Genomic DNA, 13,207 nt, shown 5'->3' on the forward strand with positions numbered 1-13,207 from the left:
TAGCAGTGCAGGGCCGGCAGCCGTCGTAAGAAACGGACGATTGGAAATAGACGGCGCAGAAGTGGCGGCCGGTGCTCGCGGAGACTCGTCCACAATGATGGCAGTGATACCCGTGTTAGTTCGATCACCTGACGGCTCACGATCGGTCGTCACTCATGCGTTTCTGGACCTCGGGTCAAGTGCAACATTCTGCACGGATCTTCTGCTTAAAAGGCTGAACGTCAAGGGAAAAGCGACAAGGCTGACGATGATGACTGCTGCTTCTGAAAATCAGTCCGTACAATGTCAAGTAGTCGAGGGCTTATCTATTACAGGCCTTCATTCTTCAACTGCTGTTCAGCTGCCACCCACCTACACACTTGAAAGGATACCAGTTAACACGAGGACATCGCAACCCCAGCCGACATCGGTAAATGGATGCATCTCAAGGGAATTCCTCTGACACAAGTAGACGCTGAGATCGGCCTCATGATTGGCGGAAACTGTCCCGAGGCTTTGTGTCCACTTGAGGTCAGGAGAGGCGGTGAAGGCGAGCCATTTGCGTTCCGTTCAGAGCTGGGCTGGGCTGTGTATGGACCCCGAGAACTCCGATCTACCAGAGATCATGGAGCGGCAAGAGTAAACAGAGTCAGTGTACTCAGAGGTGATTCTGATATTCATGACAAGTTCGTCTCGCTATATAATAAGGAATTCGAAGACAACGGCAGCTCCACCGACGTGGGACTGTCAGTGGAGGACAGAGTGTGGTTGAAAACGGTCGAAGCGGGAACACGCTATATCGATGGACATTACGAGATTCCCTTACCTCTGAAAGAAGACGCGCCATTTCCAGACAATAAGCAACAGGCATTGCTTAGAGCTGAGCACCTGAAAAGGAAAATGAACAAAAACGACAAGTACATGGAAGATTACAAGAAATTTGTTAATGACTTGATCGAGAAGAACTATGCCGAGAGAGTCAAAGACAGTCACCTCAAAACCGCTGGGCAAACCTGGTACATTCCACATCATGGAGTGTACCACCCCGTCAAGCCGGACAAGATTCGTGTAGTGTACGACTGTTCCGAAAAGTTTCGAAACGCCTCACTGAACGATCGTCTTATGCAGGGCCCAAACCTCACCAGTTCTCTCCTCGGCGTTCTGATGAGATTCAGAGAACGGCCATTCGCAGTCATGGCCGATATCGAGAAAATGTTTTATCAAGTGCGCGTTCCATCAAGGTGTGGTACCAAAAGTTGTAGTATGAATACAATGGTTTTATTCAACTAAATTCGACCGATATGAGTGTGCACCTGAGGACGAAACAGAAATAACAGATGTTAGCGAGAGCACCACATTCGTCAGTAATGGGTGGTTTATCACATTTTCCCCCGCTGTGTTAAAGACACGAGTAGGCAGAAATCGAGTAGCAATGTAACGAACAACGCAACAGGCGTCTTTGTACACGTTTGCATAAGCTAAGGCGCACGTCTGGCTTCGATGAGCGCCTCAGTACACGCTCTTATATGTTAAGGCGCACCACTGGCTTCCTTGTCCGGTTAGACCGACGCACTTCGGTCGCCGGTTCTGACTCGCTCGGTGGCGGCGCGCTTGAGGGTCCCGGGACCGCTTCTGACTCGTACGATGGCGGCGCACTTGAGGGCACCGGGGACTGGCGGCTCGAGAGCGGCGTGCTCGAGGGCTCCGAACGGATGCCCGGGGACCCGGCTCGCCCGCTTCCTCTCCCTTCTCGTTTCCTTGTTGCTGTGCACAACCGCCGGGGGCGAGATCTCGCACAGAGACCGTGTCGACCTTGCCGCCGGGATAGCGCACGAAAGCGTAGTGCGGGTTCGCCTCCAGGAGTTCGACTGGCTCGACTGGTAGGTCAAGCTTTCCGCGGACGTATTTCTTCAAGAGAACCTGCCCGGGGTTGAGGAGCCAGGACGGTAGAGAAGCTCCCGTCGCAGACCGCCGCTGGAAACAGAACATCCTTTCGTGTGGGGTGGCATTTGTTGCTGTGCACAACAGAGACCGGATAGAATGCAAGACGTCAGGCAGGACGGCGTCCCATTGTCCTCTGCTCAACTTCCTGCTCTCCATAGCGAGTTGAACGGCACGCCAGATGGTGCCGTTAAGCCGCTCACATTGTGAGTTGCCTTCGGGGTGGTACGGTGTCGTGCGACTCGTGGCGATCCCCATTCCTGTCAGGAAGGATCGAAGCTCAGCTGACATGAAAGCTGAACCGCGGTCGGAGTGCACGTATGCCGGCATCCCGAAGATGGAGAAGAGATGAGTGAGGCATTTGATCACGGTGGCGGTTGTCATGTCCCGGCACGGATAGGCGAACGGGAACCGAGAGAACTCATCGATCATAGTGAGGATGTACTGGTTGCCGTTCGGACTTGGGGGTAGGGGACCTTTGAAGTCCACGTTGATTCTTTCGAATGGAGATGTAGCCTTCACCAGCTTCGCGGAGGTGGCCCTGAAGAAGTTCGGCTTACATCGACAGCAGACCGGGCAGTTGGAGGTGACGCGGCGCACGTCATCCACGGAGTAGGGCAGATTCTTGCTGCGCACGAAGTGCAGCAACCTCGTTACTCCGGGGTGCACGAGAGACTCGTGCAGCTGCTCCAGGGCCGGATGTGAGGCGGCTGCGCAGTGGGCGCGGCTGAACGTATCAGCAGGAATGTTTTCTCGTCCTGGTCGGTACTTGATGGTGTACGAGAGTGGCGAGAGCTCGATTCTCCAGCGTAGAATCTTTTCATTCTTGATCTTGCTCGACACTTTGTTGTCGAACATGAAACTCACGCTTCTTTGGTCAGTGAGCAGGTTGAAGTGGTGGGTTAGGAAGTGCCTCCACTTTCTGATAGACTCCACGATGGCGTAGGCCTCCTTTTCGACGATGCTGTGACGCTTCTCGGCTTCGTTCAGAGTGCGTGAGAAGAAGGCCACAGGACGCTCGTCTTGGGTAAGAGTCGCTGCGATGGCTTCGTCGGAAGCGTCTGTTTCGATGGTGAATGGGGCGTCGTCTCTGATGACGGCGACGACCGCTTGTGAGATGTCCTTCTTCAGCTGCTGGATAGCCGCTCTGCAGTCGGGATTCAGAGGGAACGACGATGCAGAGATGAGGGGACGGATCTTCTCAGAGTATGAGGGGATCCATCTGGCGTAGTACGCGAACAGGCCGATGAGCCGTTGCAGAGACTTCTTGTCGCGAGGTTCCGGCAGCTCTTGAAGTGGACGCAGTCGTTCGGGGTCCGGTCTCAGCTGGCCTCGCTGGATGGAATACCCGAGGATATTCACCGTCTCCAGGCCGATCTTGCACTTGCTTCTGTTCAGCGTGAGGTGGAGCGCATCGGCAACCTCCCAGAAGCGCCGGAGGTTCTCATCGTGCTCCTCCCTCGTCTGGCCACAGATGGTCAGGTCGTCCAGATAAGCATAGGTCTCCTTCAGGTTGTTGGCCGCGATGATGTCATTCATGACGCGCTGGAAGGCGGCTGCGCCGTTCGTCACCCCCATGGGGATTCGCTTGAATTGGTACAGCTTTCCTGCCGCTTGGAACGCTGTGTAGGGTCTCTCAGATGCGTCGATCTCGATTTGGTAGTAGGCGCTGGAGAGATCGAGGACGCTGAAGAAGCTGTTTTTCCCGACCTTGTTGACGAGCTCGCCGATGTTCGGCAGAGGATACGCGTCCAGTTCAGTGAATCTGTTGATAGTCTGAGAGAAGTCAACGACCATCCTTTTCTTCTTGTTCTCCGTGTGTGTGACGACAACTTGGGCACGCCAGGGTGAGCGACTTGGCTCGATGACGCCCTCGTTTAGCAGACGTTGAACTTCGTTCTCGATGAACTTCTCGTCCACGTGGCTGAAGTGTCGTGCTCTGGTCGCGATGGGATGGCAGTCGGGGGTGAGGTTGCTGAAGAGCCTCGGGGATGCCGCTTGACTGACCTTCATCTGCGCGAGATTGCAGATACTGAGCTCGGGTTCGTCGCCACCGAGCTCCAGGGTTACACCCTCGTGTCTTCGGAGGAACGGCATGCCGAGAATGACGTCCGTGCAGAGATCCGGGAGGATGGACAGTTCGACCTCCTGGTACTCCCGATCGTCAACGGTCACGGTTGACACGCAGTATCCTCGCACCTGTGTTGAGAGACTGGACGATGCCATGGAGACTTTAGACGATCGTGGCAGCACCCTCATGCCGAGTGCGGGGACGAGCTTTGCGCTGATGAAGTTGTCAGAGCTCCCTGTGTCGATGAGAGCTGTAACCTGACGCCCGTTGACTCTCGCGCTCACTGTTGCTGGCGCGTGAGTAGCGGCGGCAGAGCTTGAGGCTGCGAGCGTGGGCGAGAGCTCCGGCTGGCGAGGTTCTTCAGGGTAGGACTCGTACTCCTCCTGTACGGCCGACGCGTTAGCCACCGACTTGGAGCGGCACACCTTCTGCCAATGTCCGGATTTGCCGCACTTCCCACAGGTTGAGTTTCTTGCAGGACAGGCTGCTCGTGGGTGGCGTTTTAGTCCGCAGAAGAAACACGGAGATTGTGAGGCTGCAGCTACGGAAGCGTCTGCAGTTGGAGATGCGGCGGAGGCTGCGACCGGATCGACCCGTACCGTCGGGGACAGGTAGGATTCCGCGTTTCGTGCGGCTTGCTCCAGTGACCGCGCTTGTTGGACCGCTTGGTCTAGGGTCAGAGTCTGGTTTTCCAGTAGTCTGGTTCTCATGCTGGCGTTTCTCAGGCCCCTGATGAAGGCATCGCGCACGAATGCCGCGCGATGCTCTATGGCTGTGACGGCGGCGAAGTTACAGTCACCCGCCAGGTTGTTCAAGGCCAGAAGGAACTCGTCGATGTTTTCTTCTGGCTTTTGGTGCCTCGTTGACAGCAGGTGCCGCGCATAGATTTCGTTTGGCGTCTTCAGATATGCAGCGTCGAGTTGCTTCAGGGCTGCATCGTACGTCTGACAGTCTTGAATCACGTCCACGACTTCTGGTCCGATATGGAGGAAGAGTAGTTCGAGCTTGTCAGGATTGTGACTTTCGATAGTCGTCAAGAAGTACTTAAATCCTCGGAGCCAGAGCTTCCATTTCTTGTGAGCTTGAGGATCGTTTGGAGGGACGTCGAACTTGTCTGGTCTGGCGATCCTCTCCATGTCTTGTCATGAATTTAGTTGAATAAATTGTGGTACCAAAAGTTGTAGTATGAATACAATGGTTTTATTCAACTAAATTCGACCGATATGAGTGTGCACCTGAGGACGAAACAGAAATAACAGATGTTAGCGAGAGCACCACATTCGTCAGTAATGGGTGGTTTATCACACAAGGCAAAGAAGTCTACTACGCTTCCTGTGGTGGCCTGACGGTGACGTAAGAAAGGATCTGCAGGAATATCAGGTCAACGTTCACCTGTTCGGCGCTGTCAGCTCGCCTTCATGTGCAAGTTTTGCGCTGAGAAGATCGGCACAGGATTTCGGTAATGACTTCCATACAGACGTCAGACACAGTATCGAGAGGTCATTCTACGTCGATGACTTTCTGAAGTCATGCTCAACGGCCGAAGAACTGAAGGATGTTACTCAAGGAGTGAGAGAATGTTGTGCTAGGGGAGGTTTCCGATTGACCGGATTCGTGAGTAACAGCCCTGAAACGCTGAGTGGGCTGCCCGAGGTGGATTGTGCCTTCCCTGACAAGGTAGACCTTACTGGAGATAGCCCTATGCCACAGAGGGCTCTTGGCGTACAATGGAATGTTCAAAACGACACGCTCAGTTTTCGTATCGATATCCGAAAGGGTCCAGCAACCAGAAGAGGAATTTTAGGGACCGTCAGCGCAGTGTATGACCCTCTAGGCTTCGGAGCTCCATTCATTCTGCCGGCGAAAATACTACTCCAGGACCTCTGCAGGATGAAGTTGGACTGGGATGAACAAATACCGGCCGTCCATTTGAGAAAATGGAACGAATGGTGTCGGCAGTTGGAACAGTTACACGCATTTTCCGTGCCCAGGAGTTTGACTCCGAACGTTCCAACACATGGACATCAACTTCATTTGTTCGCCGATGCCAGCGAGTCCGCCTATGGGGCAGTAGCTTATTATGTAACAACTGCAGATGACGGGTCCGTGCACACAGCATTTCTTATGAGTAAGTCGAGAGTAGCTCCACTGAAGACATGCTCAATTCCACGACTAGAACTTGCGGCCGCCACATTAGCGGTTCAACTCAGCACTCAGATCCGTCAAGAATTGGAACTGCCAATAGAGAAAGTGTTTTTCTGGACCGACAGCATGTCAAACATGAGATACATCAATAACGAGACATCTCGATTTCAAACATTTGTCGCACATCGTCTGACAATCATTCATGATGGCTCCAAACCGCACCAATGGCTGTATGTGCCGTCGGCGTTGAATACGGCCGATCTTCTGTCGCGTGGTAGCTCAGCACGGGAACTGAACGAGTCCGATTGGATTGGTGGGCCAGCGTTCCTCAAACGTCCGAAGTCGGAGTGGCCGGAACAGCCAGACCTCAGATCCAGCTCGGATGCTGAGCCACTGGAAGTGAAGAAACCCTATGTGAATGTCGTAGCTACAGACGAGGATCACACCATGCGCCTCCTACACAGTGCATCGGATTGGCACAAGCTGAAGACTCGAGTGGCCTGGATACTTCGTTTAAAGGATGTTCTCCGCAACCGTGACGCCAGAAAGAGAGGTCGTGCTGGTCTCGTGCGTACCTATCAGTGTGCGAGATTGACAGCAGAAGAGCTAACGAGAGCAGAAATGGCCATCGTCAAATACGTACAAGAGACATCCTTTCCAGATGAGCTGTCTTGCTCAACAGTGAAAAAGTCCAGCTCTCTGTACAGACTGAATCCAGCAAAAGTAGACGGCGTACTCAGAGTGGGAGGCCGCTTAGGAAATTCACGACTATCACCGTCATCAATCCACCAGATCATTCTGCCGAAGAAAGAAAGGCCATGTCACAGATCTTGTCATCCGAGATATGCACGAGCGCAGAGGTCATTCAGGCAGGGAACATGTTCTGGCAGCATTACGTTGCAAGTATTGGATAGTGGATGGCAACTCAGCGGTCCGCAGAGTTCTCTCCAAGTGCGTTCGCTGCAGGAGGCTGCAGGCCCCCCCGGTCACGCAGATCATGGCAGACCTGCCAGCAGAGAGAACGACAGCGCACATGGGTGCGTTCAGCCAAGTTGGAACGGACTTCTTTGGTCCATTTTATGTGAAAATGGGTAGAAAACAGCTCAAGAGATATGCTGTTTTATTCAGCTGTCTTTCCAGTAGAGCTGTACACATAGAGCTATGCGAGAGCCTCGACACCAGTTCATTCATCAACGCATTGCGGCGTTTCCAGGCTCGGAGAGGTCAGGCTACGCTTATACGGTCGGACAACGGTACCAACTTTGTGGCGGCCGAGAAAGAATTGCGCGAAGAGTTGAAGAGACTTCAAGAGAAGAAAGTCCACGAATTTCTCCTGAAGGAGGGTATCACGTGGATATTCAACCCACCTGGTGCATCATCACACGGTGGGGTGTGGGAGAGACAAATTCGCTCCATCAGAAAGATTCTGAATGGGCTCCTTCGGGAACAAACGCTGACGGAAGAATCGCTCCGCACGCTGTTGTGCGAGGTCGAGTCAATACTGAATTCGACTCCAATCACCACCGTCTCAGGTGATGCAACAGACTTGCAGCCGCTGACCCCAAATGACCTTCTCCTGCTGAGGGGCGGTCCTACGCCAGACAGCCTGTTCACCGCCAGGGACAGCCGGTCTGCTCGAAGATGGAGGCAAATGCAGTATTTGGCCGATATCTTCTGGAAACGATGGATTCGGGAGTATTTGCCGCTATTACAACTGAGACACAAGTGGAACAAGGTGGAACGAAATCTAGCAGTTAATGACGTAGTGCTTGTCATGGATACGAGCACACCACGCTCCAGGTGGCCTCTGGGCCGAATCAAAGAGACTTTCCCGGACCGGAAAGGCTTCGTCCGATCTGCAATGGTACAGACCGAGACGTCAGTTCTGAAGAGGCCGATATCGAAGCTCGTTCTCATCTTGGAGGCAGAATAGTGAGTACACAAAGATATAGCATCTCTGTAAGGTGCTACTCGTCAGAGCACCAAGCCGCACCGATCGCGATGGTGACCAGAAATAGTTGAGACAATTGATGGATCGGTGATGAGCCTTGTGTTGGTGCTTGTCATGCTGACGTTCTAACAGTTGAATAGTGCTTGTTTAGCGCGGTAGTATTTAGGACCTGTTATTGAACCAAATAGGGCTCAAATGTGGCAGGCGCTCATTTGCATGGCGCGTTAGAAAGTTGATGCCACAAAGGTGACGTAAGTGTATGCTGTACAGTGGTCAGCTTTAATGGCATGTGCAGTTGTGTAGTGAGTGTTGAGCCCTGATCGGGTCAAGGTGGGGAGTGTTGCCGCCTCATCACGTTATTCCGATACGGTATTGTACATATTTGTAAATAGTCTGTCATGTGGCGGCGCCGTTAGTTATATTCGCGTGCGATGCCCGCGAGATTTAATTTAAATTTCCAGGTCATCGAAAAAGGCTAAAATTGGTGGGTTTTCGATTGCTGTATTACGATGCGTTGTTTTGTGTATACTAATTGATTTAGCTCTGAGCCGTAAGATGCATAAAGCTTTAACGACATGACATGACATAGAGATGAACTAAGATTTGAATAAATCATTAGCTGAAGTTTCGCATTTCACCAAAGGCATCTCACCCAACGAATCGAAAATAATGTCCGTTACAGCGAACAGCGGCTCGGCGGCTACAGTATGTCTTATGAACTTACGGATGATTACTCAAATATAACAGGCTACGGCCATAAGGAGCATCAGCATTGCGCGCCGCGAAGGCGGTTCGGTACGTTCGGTATTCACTGTGATGATAGACTGTGCCGCACTACTCCCATGCGCTCCGGGCCAGCCTATGATGCGCCTCCCTTTCTGGCGTGGAACGATGGAAATTGATAGGAATGCTAGCATTAGTGACTCATGAATCTTATTTTAGGCTGACTTGTTGGTTTAGTTGCGGGTTGCTGATGTGCAATAAATTCTTTTTCCTCGTTGCATGCGCATACCCATTACCCATCCACCAAATTCTACCCGGTAGGCGGTAGCCTCCATCCGTATAGGTAATGTTTATTTAGTAAGTGGGTAGAGCCATATTTACTTGTAAATGCTCACAGCACGTCAATGAAAGGCTCTTTGGTTCAGATGATTGCGTCACGATGATCACCAGATGCGCTGAGAGGAGAATCATGTAGGCCCTTTCGGTAATTATAGTGCCCAATTCTCATGGTCCCAAATCGGCTTTTGTTATGTGATGACTGAAACACTGAGACGTATTCATTCAACTAGTATTACGGAAAATACCCGATAAGACACTCAATGATCATAATCAACATTGGCGAATGCAATGCAATTTGCATTGTAACCTCAATGTTTCCAGTTCCCAAAACTATGCGCTGTTGACATCTGGGGAGTCGCCGCTGGATTAGAATATTATCGATGTGCAGTGACCGTCAATAGTATGACCTCGTCCGGGCGTCCCCTGTAACTTACTATAACGCTGCGCAGGGCTCTGGCCCCGCCACTTGACTTGTGATTGTCGTAGGTTTCCAATTCAGAGCCACTCGCAAGCGCACTGCTTATTAGGCTCGATAAAGCTTAGGCCAGTGAATGGAGACGAGAGACATTGGGCCGGAGCCCAGGGATTTAATCGAAGCAATCATAAAAGCTTCCACAATGTTGCACAAATGTAAGGGTAATAAAGCCATCACACCAATTAATTTGCGCTCAGCTCGTCAGTAAGGGACAGTACGGGTCGACTGATTGAAGCCTGATCTTTTACGGTCAGGTCAGGCACAAACTTACATTGTATGTGAAATTTCAAAACTTAACAACGAGTGCTGCTTTTCCATATTTTATCGTACGTATACCGTTCCATTTTCCACGGCCACATTACCGACTCTCGGATACGGCTTGGGGCACCTACCGGTATACGAAGCCATGATGGTGACGGCCGCGCTCCACCAGAAGGCCAGCATCACACGGGAGGACAGGCTGGCCGGGATGCAGCGGTCCCCTGAGGGAGCGCCCGATATGGGTGTCGCTAATTTGGATACTTATTAGCCGTTTTCACGACGGCCATCTGGTACTCATTTGGTACACATCTGGCACAGATTAGGTGCAGATTTGGTCAAATCAGGTTCAGTGTGCCTCTTAGCAGCTATCAGCTTGGGCTGCACTAATTGCTTATATGCCTATTTTGTCATATTATCAGAGAGCATCATCGATTAAAACACTGAAATGAATTCATAAAATGAAGATATTAGCTGTAAAAGAAATTAGGTGCAGATTTGGTCAAATCAGGTGCACTCGCCGGATAGCCCGTCGTGAAAACGGCTATTACCGCACAGAACAGCTTAACTTATTTTGTGGAACATCGCCTAGCCTGGTAGTCGGAACTAAAAAAAAAAAAAACATTAGAAGTTTTTGCGGCTATTCGCTATTTCGCTCTAAAGTGACTGGCTAAAGGTATGCTTTACTTTTAAGTGAAACCGGCATCCAACGAACGTAATGAAAGATGTAACACGGTAATTATAATTTAATTCCCGTCTCCCGAGCGTTTAAGGTATTTGCAAGCACCCTGTAAGGTGATTGTATCGCAAGCACCACGGACAATTACCATGGCCGATGATTCCTCCAAATATAAACCACTGAATGTGCGAGTAGGTTGGCCTGGCCTCCGGTGGATCAGGATAGAGCGCTGGCGTCCAGGGTCCGGCGCGGCTGATCAGGTGCAGAACGGGTGTAACACCGACCACCGCGGCACAAAGTGCGAGCCACACCTGAGACACAGCGGCACACGCTGTCAGTAACACCCGAAACACACCCAAACACAGCGGCAGTCACACTGTCATTAACACCCGAAACACAGCCAAACACAGCGGCATACGCTGTCAGTAACTCCCGAAACAAACCCAAACACAGCGGCAGTCGGCACACACTGTCAGTAACACCCGAAACACACCCAAGCACAGCGGCACCCACTGTCAGTGACAACCGAAACACACCAAAACACAGCAGTAATCACACTGTCAGTAACACCCGAAACACACCAAGCACAGAGGCCATCACACTCAGTAACACCCGAAACAAACCCAAACACAGCAGTAATCACACTGTCAGTAACACACGAAACAGACCCAAACACAGCGGCACACACTGTTAGTAACTCCCGAAACACAGCCAAACACAGCGGCAGTCGGCACACACTGTCAGTAACTCCCGAAACAGACCCAAACACAGTGGCACACACTGTCAGTAACACCCGAAACTCAGCCAAACACAGCGGCAGTCACACTCAGTAACAACCGAAACACACCAAGCACAGAGGCCCAAAACACACTCAGTAACACCGGAAAAACACCCAGTGACAGCGGTAATCACACTCAGTAACACCCTAACCACACCCAAACACAGCGGCCGTCACACTCAGTAACACCTGAAACACACCCAAACACAGCAGCAATCACACTCTCAGCCGAACCCGAAACGAAGCGGCACACACAGCTAGTCACAATGCAAACCGTTCGGTCTGTGACTGACCTTCCAGGAGAAGGGCTGGATGAGCGCGAACGCCTTGCTGCGCGGCCGGGGCGCCGGCAGCAGGATCGCCGTGCTCTCCTCGTGAAAGGCGGCCGTGAAGTCGATGCCCTGCTCTCGGATGTGGCTGATGGTGAAGCCGGACACGGCCATGTCGACCTCCTGAGCGGTCGATGGGAATGGGACGGACGGGTTCACAGAAGAGCCGCCGACGCTCGGGGGGGGGTCATCAGACAATGGCAAATGTAAATGAGCTAGTCAGATTGCAGATAGCGCAAACCCATGAGGGCTGAGCACCGGCAGATAGAAAAGCTTGTGTCGAAAATAGAAATATAAATATTATTTGTGTAATGAAGTGTGATAAGACGCTAATGAAACACAGGAGTATCGAACGTTTTTAGTGAGCGAAGAGGTTGAACTGTTTTGTGGCCGAACCATTGAGACATTCCCCCGTCCCGGCTGTCGCCCTGACCCTCACCGTTCTGTTGACCATGCCGACCATGCCATTCCAGGTGTTGTTCGGCAGCAGACTCCCCCAGTTGCCGTCGTAAGAGAGAACCAGCCGTACCCTGCACGAAAAATTAGGTACGGCATTTGATACGTCATGGATAATTTAAAATGCATTTTCAACAAACATTAATCATAGTCGAACGACATACCCGGTACCTACAACACTTTTCAAATCGTTAAGTGCTTGCTGAGTGTAAGAAATTTGATTCAATTGGTCGTTCTGAATGACCTCTGTACTAAATTAGAAATTTTACTGTCATTTAGGTATATTTCTATTTTAAATAAATTTTTGGCCACGGGCCTTGATCACATCAATGTCAAAATATAGGGTATGAATTTAATATAATGCCTTATTACAAGGTAAAAAGGTATTGAAGGTTTAAGGTAGGTATAAGGTAGGAAGGTATTTCACAACGTGTGCAGTGAATTTGATATTATACACTGAAAACAATTCAACCCGCGGAATGCGAGTTGGCCCGAGTATCGCGGGTATTTTGAAGAAATTACCCGCTCTGCGCGAGTTTTTGCTGCCGGGTAGGCTGACTACCCGTTTAGCTTCCCGCGTTTCGCAGAGCATCCCGTTATCATCGTAGCTTTCACCCGCTTCACGGGTGTCAACGCCCGCTATACTCGGGTAAAACAGCAACCCGTCATGCGCGGATACATGAAACCTCCTCTGGCGGGGTCAATCACTCGTCCGCAGCGGGTTGTGGCCGCAGGCGTTACTCGCGCCCACGGAGTAAGCGCATCACGCAGGTTTTGCATCGTGTAACTCGCTGCGCCAAGGTAGGTGACATGCTATACGCAGGTTGCCTTGATCACGCATGTGTCATGGCTCTTCGACGCTCAAACGAGTGTTGAAATGTGACGCGCCACAATAGTCGCTGTTCGGCTCGGCTGCGTGCTTGTGCAGGCCTTGTGCAGGGGTAGAGATGTGCAAGGCAATTGTAATCGTAACTGTAACAGCTGTGGGGCTGCGTTCTGTGAGTTAGGAGGGTACTTAACGGGCTTGGGACATTTGAATCATTGTTTGGATGACGTCACGTCTTGGCCGGCAGAATATTTCGC

The 13,207-nt window shown here is 51.5% G+C and overlaps 1 protein-coding gene across 1 annotated transcript in view; it reads right to left on the reverse strand.

The window, feature by feature from the left end:
• LOC122370636 (glutamate receptor ionotropic, delta-1-like) overlaps positions 1-13,207 on the reverse strand; it is a 32,755-nt gene that overhangs the window by 6,536 nt on the left and 13,012 nt on the right. Inside the window, exons 4-7 of the mRNA XM_043346397.1 lie at positions 12,108-12,198; positions 11,633-11,791; positions 10,710-10,872; positions 10,017-10,106 (exon numbers count right to left, since the gene is read on the reverse strand). Of these exons, the coding sequence (XP_043202332.1) occupies positions 10,017-10,106; positions 10,710-10,872; positions 11,633-11,791; positions 12,108-12,198 (503 nt within the window). The remainder of the gene's footprint in view (positions 1-10,016; positions 10,107-10,709; positions 10,873-11,632; positions 11,792-12,107; positions 12,199-13,207) is intronic.

Source organism: Amphibalanus amphitrite, unplaced genomic scaffold (genome assembly GCF_019059575.1).
Source record: "Amphibalanus amphitrite isolate SeventyFive unplaced genomic scaffold, NRLGWU_Aamphi_draft 001152F_arrow, whole genome shotgun sequence".
Lineage (NCBI taxonomy): Eukaryota > Metazoa > Arthropoda > Thecostraca > Balanomorpha > Balanidae > Amphibalanus > Amphibalanus amphitrite.